Raw genomic sequence first — 22,868 nt, 5'->3', positions numbered from 1 at the left:
AAACCTTCAGAGCAACAGGACGTGTTCTGATCTCAGAGATGTTTCAGGACATCCAGAAAACTTTTAAAGCTGCCAAAAGACAAAAAGAAAAAAAATTCCAGCAACCTTCATTTTCTAATCTAACTGAAATGTCATTCAGATAAACGCTGTGGAACAGACTTTAGTGGAAATGGATGAGGGGGAGGATGGTGTGCGATCGTGTGCAGTACTTTCTGTCTGCATCCTTCAGCTGTCTCACTACCAGAAAGAGAACTAGAGATTGAGCGAGGGGGGTGGGACGACCATCATTAAAATAAGAGCTGGGGAATTCTACGTCATTTTATTACCGGACACAAAAAGACAGACACGGGGGCTCAAGAAACAAAACACAATGACGGACATGTATAGGAATGCATGCTGTGGAGAGAGAGAGAGAGAGAGAGAGAGATGCAGAATGAAGCAAGACAAAGATGAGAATAGGAAGAAATAAGGAAGGCGAAAAAAGGGTGGGGAGCTTGTGGGAATGGTGCACTGGAGGGGAAAAGATGATGCAGGAGTAAGGTGGAAAGAGAAAGACATGGAAGGAGAGAGCAAGAGCTGACATGAGAGGGATAAAACACACACATCGACAGAGGTGAATACAGAGAAAAAGATGGGAAGAAAGTGACAGATACAGAGAGTGACAGAGAGAATAAGTGGGACAGACAGAGGGATAAAGAAAGACGAGAGAGACAGAGAGGAAGAAAGACAGGAAGTGGGAGACTGTGAAAGAGATTCAGAGAAAAATAAGAGAGAGACAGAAGCCAAGAAAGAAAGAAAGAAAGAAAGAAAGAAAGAAAGAAAGAAGGGGGGGACCTGTGCAGAGGAGAAGCAGCTTGTAAAAAGGCCAACAAGCTCCATCCTGTACACAGCACCACCCTGCTCTAAACCTCCAGTGGATTCCATAAGACTCAGCAGCTCCCGCAGACAAAAAGTCGTGTGCGAGCACGTGAGAGAGAGAGAGAGAGAGAGAGAGAGAGACAGAACAACGGAATAAGATGACAGACGCCTGCAGCGCAGACACAGGAAGGGGAGGAGCTGTGTTTGGGGGCTCGTCACCTGCTGGCCAATCAGAGCAAGCTTGCCTGCCCTTCACTCCCAGCCCACTCACACCGCCACATGAAAAACACCCTGGCAAAAGAGGGAGTGCTGTTGGCAGAAAGAGGGAGAGGGAGGCAAAATGAAATTGAGACATGACACACAGAGTGAATGAGAAATGAAAGAAACAAAGAAAGATAAAATGAAATGATGGGATATGCTGGGGGAAAATAGTTTTAAAATTGATGAGATTAAATGAAAGAAAGAAGCTGGCTAGGGACAACAGATGAAAATTAGCCTTTAGGACCAACTCTGGCTCATTTACAGTCATTTTTTTGTTCATCACTGAGCTCTGTCCCCATCGTATAAAGAGAAAGAAATGATGGCGTGTGTAAGAAAAATAAAGAAAAAAGAAAAACCGAACAAAACATTTTAAAATAGATAAGAAAAAACATTGTTTAAAAAAAAATGAGAGGGAAAAAAAAAGAAAGGATCAATGGTGTAAGTGAGCAATCTGAGCAAATGAACGAGCAGAAGGAGGAAGAAGGGAGTGGAAAAAGAAAAAAGGAACAGAAGAGAAGTGGAACAAGGAGCAGGGGAGAGGCGGATGGGAAAAACAAGATAAGAGAAGTGAAAGAAAGGACAGAACAAGAGCAGCAAAGAAAAATAAGATAAAGTCAATAAAGAAATAATGAAAGGAGTGCAAAAGAGACGAAGAGTGGTAAAAAAGAGAAATTAAGACTTAAGTAAACCACAGACAGCTGGGGAGAGAGAGAGAGAGAGAGAGAGAGAGAGAGAGAGAGAGAGAGAGAGCGAGCGCTGCCTCGCTTTCGTCCACAGGATGAACTCTGACTGGCTTGTGTCTACAGAACACCTGAAGCAGCAAGGACACACACAGCGGGGAGACTCTCCTCTGCAAGCAGTGCTCCACGTCTAATGGCTCACTGCAGCACAAAAACAGCTATGGCTCAATCATGCTGACAAATAAGAAACCAGAAACACAAAAATCAACCATTTCACAGTGAGAACACTGAGCACGGCAGTATTCTGCTGAATCGATAAGAAACACACTGTTTATTAGAAGGATAATATGCATCATAAGATGGGAAAAGCACACAGGAGAGTCAGAGACAGTAAACTGGTGTGTGTGTGTGTGTGTGTACACCAGCTTTCCAGGAGACCACACACTGCGTTAGTACTGACTACTGAACCGTGGCTCCGCTCGTCCTTCAAACAGTGTTCAACGCTGCCCACTTTTAGCAAGGATTCATTCAAACCCTCTCCCAGCATGCATGCAAACCGAGGTGTTTTTTTCCGTTTGATTCATGGCACAAAAATGCTGCGGTTCCTGACAACTCCCTAACTGGTTTCGTTTTCATTTGAATTGCCCATCTTGTCTCCAACAAAATTACCAACTTATTTAAAACTCATGACTAAGTTGCCGTTTAATCAAATGCTTTGTGACTCATCTTACTGTAGAAGCTTTTATTTTCCTTTTTGAAGAAAGGAAACATGCTCGATCTTACATATGTACCTTATATAAGGTGCACTAATGACTCGACTTGTAAAGCTACTGATGCAAATTGTTAAAGGGAAATAATGGCTTTTAAAATGAACGCGTTGTTGATGAAAGAGGTCAGAGGAGAATGGCAAGACGGGTTCAGAGTTCACAGGAGGGCTTCAGGAACTCAAGTGATCACTCTTTACAACTGTGGTGAGCTGAAAAGCATCTCAGAATGCACACCTTAACCTAGGGAGGCATTGTTGCCAATACCTCAGTTCAAAGAGAATGCCTCTTTACAACTATGGTGAGCTGAAAAGCATCTCAAAATGCACACTTTATAAATACTGATGCTTCAAATCCTGCAAGCACCACTTGTTACAACCATGGTGAGCTGAAAAGCATCTTCAAATGCACACCTTAACCTAAGCAGGCATTGTCGCCAATACCTGAGTTCAAAGCCTCTTTACAACCGTGGTGAGCTGAAAAGCATCTTCAAATGCACACCTTAACATGGGGGATGCATCAGTCCCAATATTTCAGTTCTGCGAGCAACACTTGTTACAACCGTGGTGAGCTGAAAAGCATTTTCAAACGCACATCTTAACTTGGGGGATGCACTGATGTGGATATTTCAGTTCTGTGAGCACCACTTGTTACAACCGTGGTGAGCTGAAAAGCATCTTCAAATAGCCTGGGCCCGCCCATCCTAAGCGTGACACAACACGAGGGCCTGTTGCGAGCTTAGTCTGGCCAGGCAAGCTATCTACAGCTCTTCCAAGCTCCCGAAAAATTGGGAACCAATCAACTTTGAGCATCTCCAACGGCCCTGGGTAGAGGCGTGTTCAAGGCACTGACGTAGTAGAACTGCGACCGGAAGCCATAGATTGTCTACACAATCTATGCCGGAAGCGCTTTATTCACGCTTCCGCATCTATTACGCATAGATGCTGTATTGAAAGCATTCAACGGGAAGTTCTCATTGAAAACGAAGCAAAGAGCAGCCCTGGAGGTATTTATTGAAAGGAAGGACGTTTTCGCCTTGCTCCCGACCGGCTTCGGTAAGAGTTTAATCTACCAGTTAGCCCCGTCGCGTCGCATACGTCAGAGGAAAGAGTGATGTGATTGGTTTAAGCTTCGTCACAGCCTTTTCTGGCTTCGACCAGTAGCAAACTGAGGCATTTCAGGGAGGCGGGTCAACCACGGGCTCTGGGAAACGGTTGGGCTTAATATCTTGGCCAGACCAATAGCTCGGAGAGCTTTGAAGTCGCGTTAGCCAGGCTAATCTTCAAATGCACACCTTAACTTGAGGGATGCATCGATGCCGATATTTCAGTTCTGTGGGCACCACTTGTTACAACCGTGGTGAGCTGAAAAGCATTTTCAAATGCACACCTTAACTTGGAAGATGTTCAGTCCTGCGAGCACCGCTCATTACAACCGTAGTGAGCAGAAAAGCATCTCATATTCCACAATATATCAAACCTTGAGGGAGATGGCTACAACAGCAGAAGACCATATCAGATTCTGTTCCCATCAACCAAGAACAGGAGGCTACAGTCGGCACAAGTTCACCTGAACTGGACAGTTGAAGACTGATTAGACCAATCTTGCAGGGTACAATCAATTTGGCATCAACAGCAAGAATCCATGAATCCAACCTGCTCAGTTTTCCTTTTGAAATCCAGGAAGTAAAAGTCCAACAGAAAAATTCAAGGAAAATACAGATACTTAAAAAAATGTGATTATAACAACATAACTTTATTACTTCAAACCTCTGGACATGTGTAATATTTGGCATTTGTTTTGTTGCCATGCAGCATCCCAAGTCATGAGCTCATCCCCTAAACTCAACCTTCGTTCTTTTCCTTTTTAGCGCCATACCAACACCAAGCTTCCACTTATACAATCCTGCAAATAGCTGCTCTTTCCATATGGAAGCCATTAAGCACTTTTCATAAAAAGTCACCTACTACAGGGCACGTCTGGAGGCCTACCGTCATAAAACACATTTAAAAAAAAAAAAAGCCCAAAACATTACCAGCACCTCATCAGAGTAAGGGATACGTAGTGAAAGCTCTGCTGGATGCCATCATGTGTTGGTCTAATTAGTAACGGGAAGACGCAAAAGATTCAGGCAAAACACGGTGTTATCTTGGCATCTCGGGAGGTCCTCCATGTGGAACATTTGGACATAATGTGCTCAAATTAAAAAAAAAAAATCTAATGAGAGCTTTGTAAATGCAACAGTATATATTAGTGACAGAGGCCACAAGTGTTCACACTACAATATACAGTACACATACTGAAAATTTTATAAAAATCTTTATCGGGGATCAAGTCACACAAGCAAACCGCAAGCATAAACACCTCCAGTGCAGGCCACAGACCTTTACCACTGTGGTTCTTAAAGTGAGGTCTAGGAAGCACAGCCAGAGGATCTACAATTTTTTACATATCTTACAGTGGTGGAAATCAAGACCTACCATTAACAAAGATACTTACTATTGAATTCTTATATATTATTAAGCTGGTTATTTGAATCCAATTGTAAAATTGGACTTAATGTGTTATGTGGGTGGAAAATTCTGGAATAACAAGCTCTACAGCTCTGACAAAATGTTCTTGTATATATATTAAAGAATTGCTAATGAAATCACTCATTGTTGCGTGGGGGGGGAGGGATTTATTTTATAGTTAGAGCTTCCACAGGGTATGGGTCTTGTAATATAATCGCCAACGATCATAAAAGTTATCCCCTCCTGGAAAATACAGCAGGGCAAGTTCAAGTGAATATCAACCATACCACAAATACCATGGCACTACATCGGGAGATTGCGAGTTCAAATGTCACTGCCATTCATGGCTAGGATTTCAAGCGAGCTCTTTGGGTGGGCTGGACGGCGTTACTCTCTCTTCCTCATCAATCACAATGACATTAACCAATCGTGGGTGTCTGTGAGCTTGTGTATGCAGAAGAGGGTGGATAGCACTTTTCTCCAAATGTGTTATACTGCTCTGTGACATAGCAGCTTGAAAAGATTATTGGCTTCTATGGATGTACTGATATATCACACAATGATAAATAGCAATATATTTATGACAAGTCGAATTGATGAAATAAAAAATGTATTGCAATTATTAGCAGGCTGTGTAATCACTTAGTTATTCCTAGCTGTAATTGCTTTGTTAGACAGCAGGAATACATGTGACTTCACCCTAGGTGGAAGTAACTCAGCTTGAATGCTGCAAAAAACACACAAAAAACAGATCTAAAATGTCAAAGAGCTGTTATGCGATTAACTGTACAAATAGTTTTAACAAAAATTCAGAGCTCTCTTTTTACAGACTGCTGAAACCTAGCCTGGGCCCGCCCATCCTAAGCGTGACACAACACGAGGGCCTGTTGCGAGCTTAGTCTGGCCAGGCAAGCTATCTACAGCTCTTCCAAGCTCCCGAAAATTCGGGAGCCAATCAACTTTGAGCATCTCCAACGGCCCTGGGTAGAGGCGTGTTCAAGGCACTGACGTAGTAGAACTGCGACCGGAAGCCATAGATTGTTTACAGAATCTATGCCGGAAGCGCTTCATTCACTAGAAACATTACGAACATGGAGCAAGTTCTCATTGAAAACGGAGCAAAGAGCAGCCCTGGAGGTATTTATTGAAAGGAAGGACGTTTTCGCCTTGCTCCCGACCGGCTTCAGTAAGAGTTTAATCTACCAGTTAGCCCCGTCGCATCACATACGTCAAAGGAAAGAGTGATGTGATTGGTTTAAGCTTCGTCACAGCCTTTTCTGGCTTCGACCAGTAGCAAACTGAGGCATTTCAGGGAGGCGGGTCAACCACGCACTTTGGGAAACGGTTGGGCTTAATATCTTTGCCAGACCAAATGCTCGCAGAGCTTTGAAGTAGCGTTAGCCAGACTAACTGAAACCTAAAGAAAAGAGAAGCAGATGGAGGAAGTAAAAATGTTCAGAAATGTTTATTAATAAAAGGCTGATCTGTTATTAACTTTTTCATTTTTAATAAAAGGAATATTTTAGTATTTCAGTTGATAAAGAACAGGACAATAAATATTGCATTTTTGGGTAATAAAATTTTCTTCATTTAATTTTTTTTTCAAAAATATCGTTGGAAAACCGAATATTGTGAATCAAATCAAATTGTGAATTGGGTGAATCATTACATGCCTATTGGCTTCACTTATCTCAAAAAAAAAAAAAAAAGGATCTTAAATACACTTCTAAAGGCACTTCTCACAATACAGATAACTGTAACTACAACTATAAATAAATGGGTCGCCTGCAGTTTGTGATTGGTACTCACACCAGACTGATAACAATACCTATAGCCCAGACCTGGGTTTATCGGTATCAGTGAAATTGCTTCTGGAATGATTTTTCCAGGCCTGGACCTGATCCAATAAATCATCTGACCAATCAGGTAACAGTTTCCGTGTGACGTTGTCTGAGCACATGCTATTTTTTCCCCAGGGATCTTTGTACATCTTCGTTGCATCATGAAGTCACGGAATACGGATTCACGGAAAATAAAAAAATTATAATACAAAGTACGGATCTTTTATTCACGGATATGTGATTTTCCATGAAATATCTCATCTCATTATCTCTAGCCGCTTTATCCTTCTACAGGGTCGCAGGCAAGCTGGAGCCTATCCCAGCTGACTATGGGCGAAAGGCGGGGTACACCCTGGACAAGTCGCCAGGTCATCACAGGGCTCCATGAAATATCAATAGCAAATTAATTAAGTAAACATATAAATGCAGGAAATATATTTTAATTATGAACTTAGGCAGTCCAAACATTTAATTGTTTTAGACTTCTTCATTTTTTTATCCGTGATGCATCATCCGTATGAAATCGGTAACCAATCCTTAATATACTGAAACATCCGTGACCAAGCCGTAAATTTAGTATCCGTGATGCATCCATATTAAAATCCGTCATCACTCCATATTTTGGATCTTTTTTTATTATATTTCCGTAATCCGTGACCTATCCGTATTTTATCAACCACCGGAGGATGCACATGGGTTGTTTTGTAGTCCGAACTGTACAGTACGACCCGGAATAATGTGCTACTACTTGGAAAATACTTCCATGACTATTCCTAAGTTGCATGCAATTATTTCCCTGAGTGTCAGGACCAAGCGATATTACAGTTGTGGTGTTTCTGCTCCAGACTGGAACTAAATGCAGGCAGAGGGATAGTCATAGTTGTAGTTATAGGTATAGTTATAGTTATACGTGCTGTGGGACCGGGCCCTAAGAGTATATTCAACTTCATTCACTGTTAGTTCATTGTTCATTCCTAATGACATAACAGGATGATATCTGTAATGTTTGAATGATCGTTTCACACCGTTATGTGGGATTTTTCAACAAACATAATAACCAACAATAAATAAATAAAAAAGGCAGCTAACCCCTAACTCTCACATAAGCTGATGTTATGTTATAATTCACTCTATGTTTACAGTACCTCATCCATACTCCTGATACACTACACACAGGTGACAAATTAAAGGAAATAATTGTGGCTTTGTTATACTATATTTATTTCCGCTCCCCCTTGTCTCCTTAGCCTACAGGACAGCATCAGTGCAAATCAATTCTACACTTCTTCTGAGTGATCACCTTTGTCCTATGATGAAACATTTCGATGCTGATGGGCTCTTTTACAATTGCTCCGCCCCCTCCCCAAAACCCACATTTCTTTTAAAATAACAGACTCTCCTGGGAAGCCACTGATATCATGTTCAAATTGTGCCCTGAATCTTTACATTTTTTCCCAAAGGGGAAAAAAGCCTCATATTGTATGACTAGAGAGTATACAGTCAAGCCGGAAAGTCTGCACATCTCTTTCACCTTCTCCATGTTTTATGTTACAGACTTATTCTACAATAGACTGAGTTCATGTTTTGTCACAAAATTCTACACAAAATAGCCCATAACTAGAAAAGCACTCGGAGAGCGCAGACCTCCGCCAAGAATCCTCTAAAAAAATCCAGGATCCAAAAGGTGATCCGGATCACCGCCACAATTTAATGGATTGTTACTTGTGCCCAGTCACACCTCTGGGAAAAATTTCAGAGCAATCCGTTCATAACTTTTCCATAATGTTGCTAACAGACAAACCAACCAACCAACAAACGCTACCAAAAACATAACCTCCTTGGCGGAGGTAATGACAAAGTGAAAGCAGGTTTTTAGACATTTGTGTTAATTTTATTAAAAATCAAAATGTAAAATATCATATCATATGTATACAAGTGTGCACACCCTTTGATATGACAACCAAAAGTGAGCTGAGGTGCATTTTGTTTCCACTGATACTGCTTGAGCTGTTTCTACAACTTAACTGGAGTCCACCTGTGGTAAATTCAATTGATTGGACATGATTAGGGATTGCCAACACCTGCCTATATAAGGTCCCACAGTTGACAGTGCATGTTAGAGAAAACTCTAAGCCATGGGGTCAAAGGAATTATCTGCAGACCTCAGAAACAGAATTGTGTCAAGGCATAGATCTGGAGAAGGGTACAGAAAAATTGCTGCAGCTTTACAGGTCCCAAAGAGCACGGTGGCCACCATCATTCATAAATGGAAGAAGTTTGGAACCACCAAGACTCTTCCTAGACCTGGCCGCCCAGCCAAACTGAGCGATCGGGGAAGACGGGCCTTGGCCAGGGAGGTAAGCAGGAACCCAAGGGTCACTCTGACAGAGCTCCAGCGTATCCTTGTGGAGATGGGAAAACCTTTCAGAAGATCAACCATCTAGGCAGCAATCCACAAATCAGGCCTTTATGATAGAGTGGCCAGACGGAAGCCACTCCTTAGTAATAGGCACACGACAGCCCACTTGGAGTTTGCCAAAAGGCACCTAGAGGACTCTCAAACCATGAGGAACACGATTCTCTAGTCTGATGAAACCAAAATTGAACTTTTTGGCCTGAATACCAAGTGTCACATCTGAAGGAAACCAGACACCACTCATCACCTGGCTAATGCCATCCCTACAGTGAAGCATGGCGGTGGCAGCATCATTATGTGGGGATGCTTTTCAGCAGCAGGAATGGGTTGACTAGTCCTGATAGAGGGAAAGATGAATGCAGCTAAGTACACAGAGATCCTTAAAGAAAACCTGCTCCAGAGCGCTGTGGACCTCAGGCTGGGGTGAAGGTTTACCTTCTAACATGACAACGACCCGAAGCACACAGCCAAGAGAACAAAGGAGTGGCTTTGGAGAAAGTCTGTGAATGTCCTTGAGTGGCCCAGCCAGAGCCCAGACCTGAATCTAATTGAACATCTGTGGAAGGAGCTGAAAATGGCTGTGTACCGATGCTCCCCATCCAACCTGACGGAGCTTGCAAGGATATGCCAAGAGGAATGGGCAAAAATATCCAGAAACAAGTGTGCCAAGCTCGTAGCTTCTTTCCCAAGACGCCTTGAAGCTGCAATTTCTGTCAAAGGTGCATCAACCAAGTATTAGGCTAAGGGTGTGCACAGATATGTAACCCCTAAATAACCTATTTTTGTCAGTAAAACAACATTGCATATTTTCTAAAAGCCTACTTTCACTTTGTCATTATGGGCTATTTTGTGTAGAATTTTGTGACAAAAATTGAACTCAATCTATTGTAGAACAAGTCTGTAACGTAATAAAACATGGAGAAGGTGAAAGGGGTGTGCAGACCTTCCGGCTTGGCTGTATTTTTGTAAACTGTTTATCATTTTTTTAAACACAATTTTGACCGCAGTTTGATAAAGTAATATTTCTGCCAGCCTTGAAAGAGGAAACTGCTGACTGAATTAACAGCATGGTTAACAACTCCTGTCACAGAATAAAACCCCAGTAACTGAAGGAGAGCCAGGCTCAGAGCTTTTTTTGGGGGGAAGCCGTTCATACATGTAATTAATGAGATTGAGCCGTCACTTACAACAACATGAATGGACACACAGGATGAAAATCTTGCTTTTCAGTCAGCTTTGTGGCCGTCTGAGATAAAGGCAGCAAACGCAAAATTTGAAAACAAAAGATTTTCGTGGTGCAACACTGGATAGAAACGGTTCATTTTTACAAACATTCTCAGACAAACTGGTGTTGAAACCATGCAAAAGTCACTTTTACTATTCTTTTCCACCATACGAATAAAGCAAAATTCATATTTCAAACATCACCATGCAGACGTACAAATATTTATACCACCATGCTGATGAATTCTTGATTCTGATTGGTCAGAAGGTGCTGATTAATTTTCTATAGATAGTTTTCATATGACGTCACAGAGTCGGGGATTCCCTGGTGGCGGCCATCTTGGAGGGCTAGCTTACCGTACGGGTCACTGAGCACACATTGTAGCGCGCGAGTTACATTCATTTATATATTATTTACATTTATAGTTACATTACTACTATTTAAAGCTAGCAATGGTGCACACTTCTTGTATTCACGGCTGTTGTAATAGGTCAGATGATGAAGTCAAGCAGAGCTTTTATAGAATTCCCACTGTACGGGAGCACGAAGGCGAGCAAACAAACTCAGCATACAAAGGAGAAATCTATGGCTTGCGAGAATCAACCGCAAGGATTATCAGCTTTCCAAACACAGCAAAGTCTGCTCCGATAATTTTATAAGTGATAAGTTGTTTAAATAAACAATCAATTGTGTTTAAGTTTGTTTTTGGAAACCAAAACATCATGTGAACAATCTCTGGAGAATGCCTAACTGGAACCGCTGAGTGTACGTTTACATTGTAATGTACACTTAATATCGCTCGTTTGTCACATTTCTGTTTGAAACTTGTCACTTCACTCACGCAAGGGTCATTTTTGAAAAACATTTTAGGTCTATTCTGTATGATTTGATTTGTGTTTGGGATGCAAACAGCGCGCCTTTTGGCGGATGCCGCCTGAATCGCGTAGATCTGTTTTGTTTTTTTTTAGGGGGGGCGTTGGAGTGTCTGATTATAATTTCAAAGTAAATTCTGTATTAAAATTACTAAATAAGCAAATCCGTTACAGTCCATGAAACAGGAAGTATAAGGATGAGGAAAAAAACAGTTTAAATCGGGAAGCTGCGCACATTTGTGTAGCCCGAGCGGTGTGCAGGACTGCGCAAATGTGCGCAGCTTCCCGACTTAAACTGTTTTTTTCTCGTCCTTATACTTCCTGTTTCATGGACTGTAATGGATTTGCTTATTTAGTAATTTTAATACAGAATTTACTTTGAAATTATAATCAGACACTCCAACGCCCCCCCTAAAAAAAAAAAAAATCGGATCTGCGCGATTCAGACGGTATCCGCCAAAAGGCGCGCTGTGAATATATAAAGTTGTATATATCAGACAGCCTTTAAAGTTTGATGAAGTCAGTTTCAGGCTTTGGAGCAGGCTTTGGCAGTTTCAGGCTTTGGCAGCCCTGCATAGTCACTTGAAAATGCATCTTTGTCCACTTCGTAGGGGTCAATTCCCCCAATCAAGGCCAGTTTGGCTGCATACCGTTGTCGAGATGTCATCTAATGTATCTATATACTTCCGTTTGCTTGATTTTGCCGACATTGATCTTTATTTTAGAAAACTGACTATATAACTTCATAAATTCATCCGAGATAACGTAGCCGGTAGTGGCGATGGTCCGTTTTGTTTGCCCACCAAGATGGCGGCTGGGGGGCGTTCCCCGGAATGCCGTGACGTCAGTGAAAACTATCTATACCAGCAGCTCCATTTGCAACTTTTGTATTAATGGAGTCGCTTTAGTATTTTTATTAGTTACAACTCACAAGGGAGCTTTTCTATAAGGAGTCATTTGTTTAGCAAATTTTGCAAGGAGTCTCCAGAGTCAACACTGTGTAATAGTCTGTTATCAGCCACACTGAAGTCTGACGAGCTGAATTTCTTTGTCGAATTACCTTCAAGACGGGCTGGTGAGGGAATGGCTGTTTATAGCTGCTATAATATTATAAGCGATACCAAGCAATAAAATCGTACAACTGTCATTAGTCATATTTTATTAAATAAAAATTGGACTCATCGGCACATTGCTGCGGCATAATCAGAGTTGCTTAATCACACTTGCTTCATGTTGGCCTCATCCCACTGCTGCACCACTGATTATTTTCCTAATAAACTACATGCCCGTGTTGTATTTTATTCCTTACTTAACTGACGGTCCGACACTGACCACACCCCAAATGAAAAAATCATCAACAAATCAAAGTCACAAAATACGTTTCGGCACAGCAGTAAAGTATTTCGGCAGGAATTCGTTTCATTTTAAAAGGTCACTTTATAGTTTCTTTTTAGATCGGATTCAAAGCATAAATGCTCATACTTCACTAAAAGAGCTTTCAAGAGTTTAGTCGATCAAAATAACGAACACGTGCACCTTTTACAGAGGTTATTCATGCGAGCGTGAAACTCTGCGGAGCAGATAGAAAAGTTGCAGAACTTCTACATGTATCCCTTGCGATTTTTTAGGATTTAGGATCTTGATTTTCATTATAGTTATATTTTGCAATGCCAGCGATTCTTTGTGAAAGCTACAGTTTTGTGCAAGTTGTGTTTTTTCGTATGTATTTTACCTGTGATTGAGGTTTTTTTCCAAAACATTATTTTAAAACATTTTTTTAAAGAAAACTTTATAAAAAAAAAAAAACACAACAACTATCAGATATCAACTGATACTCATGGTTTTAGTATCAGAAAAGTCATATCACGCCATCTCTATTCTCCTGCTGATGTGCATTTCTAAGATTATTATTTATCATGATGCTCTACCGTAAACATTTCAAGAAACTGACTAGGATACAACTACGACACCTGCGTCAAATCCTCAGAATAAGATGGCAGGACAAGGTCCCCGATGCAGAAGTCCTCAGACAAGCCAATACATTAAGTGTGGAAGCCCTAAATCACAGCCTCCCAACTTCATTGGGCTGGACACATCTGGCACATGCCTGACACATGACTACCCAAAGCCATTTTCGATGGAGAACTGAGCCAAGGAAAGAGGACACAAGGAGGACAGAAACCGAGGTACAAAGACGTCTTGAAGAGGAACATGAAGAATGCCGGAATTATCGATCAGATGTGGGAAAGAGATGCCTCGGATAGAGCAACATGGTGAAGCATAGTTAAAAGCTCAGTGTCTGCAATTGAAGACAAGCGTCAAAGGGAGTATACGAGGGCTCAACGAAGCCAGACATCCCATGGCAGCTCAGCCAGGCCGTTCGTGCCACTGCTGTGGATGACTGTCGCTCTGGTGCAGGTCTCGCAGCCCATGTGCGTTTCTGCGCATCCTAATGAAGCAGTCATCATTGCTAGCGATGGACAGCCGCCGTTGACAATTATTATTATTATGCGATTTTGTCCAGTTCTTTGATGTTCTACTAGGTTTTCTAAGTCATGTCTCGGCTACTTCCTGCAACGTAGAGTCATGACACTTTCCACAACCCACGAGCTGTTCTGAGGATGGCTGATGACTGTGCACTTCCGATGATGTCAGGCAGATCTAACTTCTCATGCAAGGTCTTTGCATTCTTCAAGAGATTTTATATATATATATATATATATATATATATATATATATATATATATATATATATATATATAGCCTCACAGCAAGAAGGTCCGGGTTCGAGCCCCGTGGCCAGCGAGGGCCTTTCTGTGCAGAGTTTGCATGTTCTCCCCGTGTCCGCGTGGGTTTCCTCCGGGTGCTCCGGTTTCCCCCACAGTCCAAAGACATGCAGGTTAGGTTAACTGGTGACTCTAAATTGACCGTAGGTGTGAATGGTTGTCTGTGTCTATGTGTCAGCCCTGTGATGACCTGGCGACTTGTCCAGGGTGTACCCCGCCTTTCGCCCATAGTCAGCTGGGATAGGCTCCAGCTTGCCTGCAACCCTGTAGAACAGGATAAAGCGGCTAGAGATAATATATATACACACATATACACACACACACACACACACACACACACACACACATTTATTCACCTTCTCTTCCTCAGTCTTGATGATGTTCTGATCTGCTGATACAGCTGTGTCAATTAGTGTCCACTCCTGTATCATTCTGCACAAAAGTACTATCCGGTCGATTGTGATTATTATTATTATTATTACTACTACAACAACAACGACAACATTTGTGTGTTACTTCATGCTGTTATTTCAGCATGATATTTATCAGTACACAAAACCAGGAACAGTGACTCCCAACTCCACTCTTAAGTCTGAAGGCTATTCATTTAAAACAACACAGTAAAACACTGAAATCTAATCAAATCAAATCAAATTTCCTTTCTGTATATGGGCCCTTGCTGAGGTTTATAGATTTGAACCACGCTATCAAACATGTGGTGAAGGTTTGCATAAAAGACTGCAGAAATGAATTCAGGCTCGAGGAGGAATGGACCAATTACATGTAATTGCTTCCTGCTTCCAGGAAAAGATAAGATACACAACGTGCAGAACAAAAAAAAAAAGTGTAGATTTGAATCAGTGCGTAAACGCAGGTTAAAGAGTGAGAACAATGGCAGCGCTGCCACATCCCGTCCTGATCATCCAGGGCCAGGACTGTGCACGAGACCACACTGAGTCCTGTTTACGTCTGCACACTCCCACTGCTTTCATGGCTCTAGAAACTGGAAAACGACTGCAAGATCACAATTTGTGTCTTTCTGCATCTGAGGGACCATACCGGCGTGCGTTCACAATCCAAACTGGAATCCCACACACAACCAAAGCCTTTGCAGCGATGCACATGAGCAAAGTTACATCACAGGGATCATAGGTTACCACACACTGCTCGACAAACAAACACTCGATGTGCCAATGGGTCAAAACCCCTCCTTTTCTGGTCAAAGTTTTAGAGGGTGAATCAAGCTGCAATCACAGCTTCATTATCTTGCTGTGCTTCTATAAAATGAGGCAGAACTGTCACAAATAAGGAATAAAACACTTGCCAATATGACAAAAATATCAGCTCACACTTCGTGCAGGCATTTCTACGATACATGATATGGAGAAAGAAAGAAAGAAAGAAAGAAAGAAAGAAAGAAAGAAAGAAAGAAAGAAAGAAAGAAAGAAAGAAAAGTCTGCTGTTTGATGGTACTTCAATGTCTACAAAAAAATACTTTTGATATTCAAAAAAGAAAAACGTGAGAGTATTATTTTGATAAAATCTACATAAATAGTTAACACAAAAAAGAGAATATAATTTTTTTTTAAAAATTAAATTTTAACCCTCCATCAGCAACTTCTAGTGAGTTTCCAAATGTGTACACACACACACACACACACACACACACACACACACGTGCTTGAAAGTTTGTGAACCATTTAGAATTTTCTATATTTCTGCATAAATATGACCTAAAACATCATCAGATTTTCATACAAGTCCTAAAAGTAGATAAAGAGAACCCAGTTAAACAAATGAGACAAAAATATTATACTTGGTCGTTTGTTTATTGAGAAAAATGATCCAATATTACATATCTGTGAGTGGCAAAAGTATGTGAACCTTTGCTTTCAGTATCTGGTGTGACCCCCTTGTGCAACAATAACTGCAACTAAACGTTTCCGGTAACTGTTGATCAGTCCTGCACACCGGCTTGGAGGAATTTTAGCCCATTCCTCCGTACAGAACAGCTTCAACTCTGGGATGTTGGTGGGTTTCCTCACATGAACTGCTCGCTTCAGGTCCTTCCACAACATTTCCATTGGATTAAGCTCAGGACTTTGACTTGGCCATTCCAAAACATTAACTTTATTCTTCTTTAACCATTCTTTGGTAGAACGACTTGTGTGCTTAGGGTCGTTGTCTTGCTGCATGACCCACCTTCTCTTGAGATTCAGTTCATGGACAGATGTCCTGACATTTTCCTTTAGAATTCGCTGGTATAATTCAGAATTCATTGTTCCATCAATGATGGCAAGCCGTCCTGGCCCAGATGCAGCAAAAACAGGCCCAAACCACCACCATGTTTCACAGATGGAATAAGGTTCTTATGCTGGAATGCACGGTTTTCCTTTCTCCAAACATAACGCTTCTCATTTAAACCAAAAAGTTCTATTTTGGTCTCATCCGTCCACAAAACATTTTTCCAATAGCGTTCTGGCTTGTCCACATGATCTTTAGCAAACTGCAGACGAGCAGCAATGTTCTTTTTGGAGAGCAGTGGCTTTCTCCTTGCAACCCTGCCATGCACACCATTGTTGTTCAGTGTTCTCCTGATGGTGGACTCATGAACATTAGCCAATGTGAGAGAGGCCTTCAGTTGCTTAGAAGTTACCCTGGGGTCCTTTGTGACCTCACTGACTATTACACGCCTTGCTCTTGGAGTGATCTTTGTTGGTCCGCCACTCCCGGGGAGGGTAACAATGGTCTTGAATTTCCTCCATTTGTACACAATCTGTCTGACTGTGGATTGGTGGAGTCCAAACTCTTTAGAGATGATTTTATAACCTTTTCCAGCCTGATGAGCATCAATAACGCTTTTTCTGAGGTCCTCAGAAATCTCCTTTGTTTGTGCCATGATACACTTCCACAAACATGTGTTGTGAAGATCAGACTTTGATAGATCCCTGTTCTTTAAATAAAACAGGGTGCCCACTCACACCTGATTGTCATCCCATTGATTGAAAACACCTGACTCTAATTTCACCTTCAAATTAACTGCTAATCCTAGAGGTTCACATACTTTTGCCACTCACAGATATGTAATATTGGATCATTTTCCTCAATAAATAAATGACCAAGTATAATATTTTTGTCTCATTGTTTAACTGGGTTCTCTTTATCTACTTTTAGGACTTGTGTGAAAATCTGATGATGTTTTAGGTCATATTTATGCAGAAATATAGAAAATTCTAAAGGGTTCACAAACTTTCAAGCACCACTGTGTGTGTATATATAATCATAATCAATTATACTGCAGTATGCTTTTGATATTGATATTACATCATATCATAAACTACCTCCTTGGCAGCATGCTGTTATTGGAAAATCATCAGTCGGTGAAATACAGCCTCAAACAAAGTGGAGTTACTGTCATCACCGTAAAAAGTTTCTCAATCACAAAATGTCCTGAAGGCTTTTATTCTTCTTGCACAACAGGTATTTGGCACCGAGTGCAATGTTTTTCTTCTTGAAGTGCAACACATCATACTTGTTATCGATTTAAAGCTACGTTTAATGCTTAGCAAAGATTCACCTTCACACTTCTACAAATACAGTTACATTTTCTTTTAATTGATTGATGTGCATCATCTGCTGTACAAGTCCCTGTGAAAGAGCTGTTACTATAGAAATGAGAAAGCATTAGAATGGAATATGGGGAACACTCGGAAACTCGATCCACACCTTGTGAGCAATCAGGAGCAAGAACTTAACAGTGCTGTGGGAGAGCAGTGGATAATGTGAACAACATGGAGTGTTCCCAGTTCCTGCCAAACTTGAGCTATTGATTTAATACTTAAAGATAGACTGCCTTTCAGATTTTTCAAGTTTAGGTCATAAAAAGAATTTTCCCTGACGACCAATTATTTTTGACTAGTGGACCAAAAGCTACTGAATTCGAATCACACACTTCCAATTTTATTCGGTGTTTTTAACAGAACAATTAATGAATTTAAAGCCATGTGGCCCTAAATTCTCCGCTATTTTTTCCTGCTTCACCATAACCCAATTCAAGATACGACGTCATGCATCACGTGGTGGGCTTTCCCCGTTCGCACAAGGCATTACGGGATACAAATTTGAAACAGGAGAGGAAAATGGAGGACAAAAATGAAACATGGAAGACTGACTACAGTAACAGAAAGTGAGAAGAAAAGACATGTTGTAAAGGGAAAAAAAAAAAAACGCAGGACCAAACTAATAACAAGATCAACTGTGAGCTACTGCTCACTTACGTATCCCCCCGCTCTTGCTTATATCAGAATGCAAGCAATCGAAGGAATAGGACACTTATTATGAATGTTGACTTCAATAAATAGTGTCAAAATCCACCCTATATGTTTTGTAAATACATTCAGTTGGTAAACAGGAAGTCGATGTGCGACAGACCTGAAAACGGTATACACGGTATAGAACCCCAAGCTGAAGCTCGGTACCAAATATCAAGCAGTTGTGATTTGTAGTTGCTGAGAAAAGTGTTACGAAAATTTTGTAAAGCCACGCTATATGTTCCATAAATACATTAGTCAGTAAATAGGAAGGGAACAGTATACATGGTACAGAACCCCAAGCTGAAGTTTGGTACCAAGTGGCTATGATTTGTGGTTGCTGAGAAAAAGGGTGTTTCAGACGGACAGAGCAGAGGTAAACCAGTATACCGTTTATAATAATAAATATCGGCGATCAGCGAGCACCTCGGTGTGATCAACTGTTCGTTTAGCGACAATGATGTAACTGTCAGTGCACAGTCAAGGTAAACCTGTAGATGGCAGTAATGCAACACTGTGGATGCCAGCTGCCGTAAAACCCAAAAGAAGAAGGAGGTAAACCTGCGCATGCGCACACAGACTTCCTCTGTCTGCTTGACTGCACAAAGCGAGCGATTTCACGCATATTATTTGCTCAGGAATCCCCTCAAATTAAATAACTTCCCAGCCACAGAAAGGCCTGATATTTTGTGAGATATTACAGAAATAAACATATCACAATGACCAACTTTCAGAGAGAACTAAATTTCACTGATTTTATGAAATCGAAAGGCCGTCTCGCTTTAAAAAACAGTTTGACATATAGAACAACGTCAAACTGAATAAGATGAAAAATGTATATCCAGAACATATAAAGAATAAAAAGAATTTAAAATACTCTTACTGTGTGCACAGAAAACAGTACTAAACTCCGGTATAATGACATTGAACAAGATGATGTCTTTTGTACTTTTAATAAGAGGATTAAAGGATTAATGTAATGTCATTAAAAAGTTATCGGGCCCTAATTAGAGAGATGGGTAATTATGCAACGGTCAGATGGGTTGTTAGATTAAAAAAAAATAATTACACCTCCAGAAAGGTATTTTTCCTAGAAAGTTATCAGATATTAAGTAAACTGCAGGATTGTCTCACACTGTTTCCTCTGTACATTGTTATGTGGATGGTGTAATCAGTCACATGATCAGACTCGATTAGTTCAGATGTGCACATGCGAAAGAAAACATCAGCTATCAGAGGACATCAGATAAAACTAGTATTTCATGTAATCTTCAAATGATTTATTTTACTTGTATAGTAATGAGTGTAACTATGCATTTATATCGACTTTATAGAAAACACAATGTCAAATCTAACTGTTCATGTTGCACCATTATTTTAAAAAATGGTGCTACTTTAAAATAAGTGTCTAATTATGTTATTGAAAGTAAAAATAAATTGCTCTTTTTATTATTAAAAAAATCTATGATTTTCATGATAACATTTAAACTATTTGGTTTAAATGAATGTCTGAGGCAACTTTGATAACAGCCGTGAACAATATAAATAAAAAAATATGCTGATATATTTGAAATATTAATATATAAAATATATTTTAAATATATAAATATTTTTATTTGAAAAATAAAATATATTTTAAGCGATATATGTATAAAAAAAACTTTGCTGTGTTACAATGATTAAAAAGGATTTTTTTTTTTATCATGGCAAATGTCAAAAAGTAAAATTTGATTCAAATAGCTTGGAAAATGTTTATGATTATATTGATTAGTGAATTTTTAAAAAAAAAAAAAAGGTATTTCATGTGTTTTTATGAGACAAAAAAGTGTAAATACTGAGACTTTTTTAAAAAAAAATCAAATATGGAGGCAGTTTTGTATTTATGTGGCTTTTTATAATAAAAACTACTCATTTTCGACCATTTCATTTTTACTCTTCAACCAAACGAAATGCAATAACAACCAATTTCATTCATATTACTGAGAATTAAAAACAACAAAATAATCAATACAATCATTTTCAAAAACACCCCAAAGCCCACGTGGGCAGAAAACATGGCTGAATTCCAAATAGCTCGTTACAGGACATATAGAGCACTACTTAAGGGTCTCCAGAAGATGACTTCATACCAAGCGGAGTGCACTTGGGGAAGGGATTAGGGCTCTGTTCGGGATGAAGCCCCGCTGCACCGCTCCTCTCTGTGCCTCCTCCTGTCCTGACTGCGCCTGTCCGACCTGCAGCTGCTCAACCTAGTGCTCCAGGCTGCCAACATTTATCCAGGCAACTCTGTGAAACTTTTCTCTTAATATAAATAAATATAAATAAAGAAATAACACTTTTGTTGTTAGCTGGCAGCTATACATCACTGTATACACAATTAGCAGATCCAAACGAGCTAACTTGGACCTAAAACAGTACAGTTCTGAGCACCTCGTCCATTTCTGAGTGTTTTGAGGTATTATATGGACTTTTAACAGTGTTTCTGTGCAACAGGAAAGCTAGCAAATGTCTGGGAGGGAAAAAAAAACTAGGACAAGTTAGTTTCCTGGCGCATTTTGTAGCAGGAATCGAACGCGCTTTCTGATGAACAGCACACTAGCGTACTAAAGAGTACACAGCAACTATGCGCTGCTAAAATCCTGCCTCATGCTGTGCAGTGTGGAAGTGTGCACGTTAGCAGTGTTTATGTGTCAGCATGGCTAGCCGTTTAGCAGGAGCTCCGCCACACGCCAAACTCACTCGGTCAAACATTTGTCCATGAAAAACTACAGCAGGATAAAAGTATACGTTACCAGGGGAGATCCGAGTTGACTTTCGAACCATCCAAATACTGGTCTTCACTTCAAACTCAACGTTAATTCCACACAAAACGGGCGCACATACATATATATAATTCTTTTCTCTACTCGTCAACCACCAAAGAGGTGGACATCATCGACTCGGCTACGCCCCGCCCTTCAACTCAGCAGCGCTGCGTGTCGACATACCCTCCTCGCCGGCAGCCAATCACATCCAAGTGCTGTGAGTGCCCTCGTCGAGGATTGGTCCGCCAGGATGACAGCTCGATTCGGATTGGGCGAATGGAACTCCACTGACTACACCAGCATCCACGTTTAGGGGTGTGTCCTGACGTCATCTGCTCGCCTGTGAAGAGGTAAACAATCCAGTCCTTATGAACTTGGTGATATTATTTATACACAAATATATGAAAGAAGCCACACTGTGAGTTTGCTTACATATGAGAATATTTGTACTATAAATAATTTTAAATAATTACGTGACTGATTAGTGTGTGAGAGAGAGATTCCTCCTGCAGCTTGTGTGTTTCTCTGCCTCAACCCTCAAGTGCATGAGCACAGATTCAAGAATTCAAGATTTTTTTTATTTGTCATATACACAATAACAGACACAGCGGTTTATTATTGGGTAATGAAATTCTTATTTTGCAACTGCCCGACCAAACTACGCTTACCAAAATAAAAAGAAATATATATAAAATATAAAGTGCATATGGAATGCAAAATATAAAGGTAGAGTGAAAAATGAAGATAACATTTAAAAAAAGAGGCAAACAAACAATGTGCAAACATAGAGGTAGATATACTGTGCAATGTCTTTAAAAAAAGGAGAGGCAAACAAACAATGTGCATATGAGTTGCACATCCAGTGTACATGAAAAACGTGTGTGTGTGAGAGAGAGAGAGAGAGAGAGAGAGACAGAGGTGCACTGCAGAGTGCATGTATTATGCCTATAATGACTGTAATGGTGACAATTAGTGGAACCTTTTTTAATTATTATTATTATTATTATTATTATTATTATTATTATTATTATTATTTAACCCAGGCAATGTGAGCATACATTACACTGAAAGTCAGGCTTAACATATGACTTATGCATGCATGTATGTGTGTGGGGGGGGGGGGTGTCGAGGAGGAAAGAAGTGACTGACGTGAGGAGGTAGACTGTTGTCTTTCCGCTCAAACAGGAGACATTGTTGGTTGCATAGCACATCCACACACAGAGAACCCATGATCACACCACCATCTCATGCTGTACTCAAGCAAATAATCTGCTCCTATAATCATCTGTCCATCTTCCAGGATGGCATAAATCACACGAGCAGAGCTCAGTGTTCGTGTTTCCTTGGTGTTTAACGCGTCAGTGGAGAAAGCGCCATTCACTGGCTGTTTTCAGAGTCGCCATCCTTCCGTTCAACTGGAAAAACCAACATTGTGCGTGTGTGGGAGTGAAGGGATGTGGGCTGCAGAAGTGTCTCAGAGTCTCAGAGGGTGAAAAGAAGGGCTCAGTGTAAATGCCATTGTCTATCTTTATCACTGA

General features: G+C 40.5%; 1 protein-coding gene across 1 annotated transcript in view; it reads right to left on the bottom strand.

Annotated features, from left to right (window-relative positions):
• vdra (vitamin D receptor a) overlaps positions 1-21,475 on the bottom strand; it is a 167,067-nt gene extending 145,592 nt beyond the window's left edge. The window contains exon 1 of the mRNA XM_060937634.1: positions 21,319-21,475. Within this exon, the coding sequence (XP_060793617.1) occupies positions 21,319-21,349 (31 nt within the window). The 5' untranslated portion in view covers positions 21,350-21,475. The remainder of the gene's footprint in view (positions 1-21,318) is intronic.
• Positions 21,476-22,868: the final 1,393 nt, after the last annotated feature.

The sequence above is a fragment of the Neoarius graeffei genome, chromosome 13 (genome assembly GCF_027579695.1).
Source record: "Neoarius graeffei isolate fNeoGra1 chromosome 13, fNeoGra1.pri, whole genome shotgun sequence".
NCBI classification, from domain to species: domain Eukaryota; kingdom Metazoa; phylum Chordata; class Actinopteri; order Siluriformes; family Ariidae; genus Neoarius; species Neoarius graeffei.
Note: the sequence above shows the minus strand (reverse complement) of the source record. Positions and strands in the feature narration are given on the sequence as shown.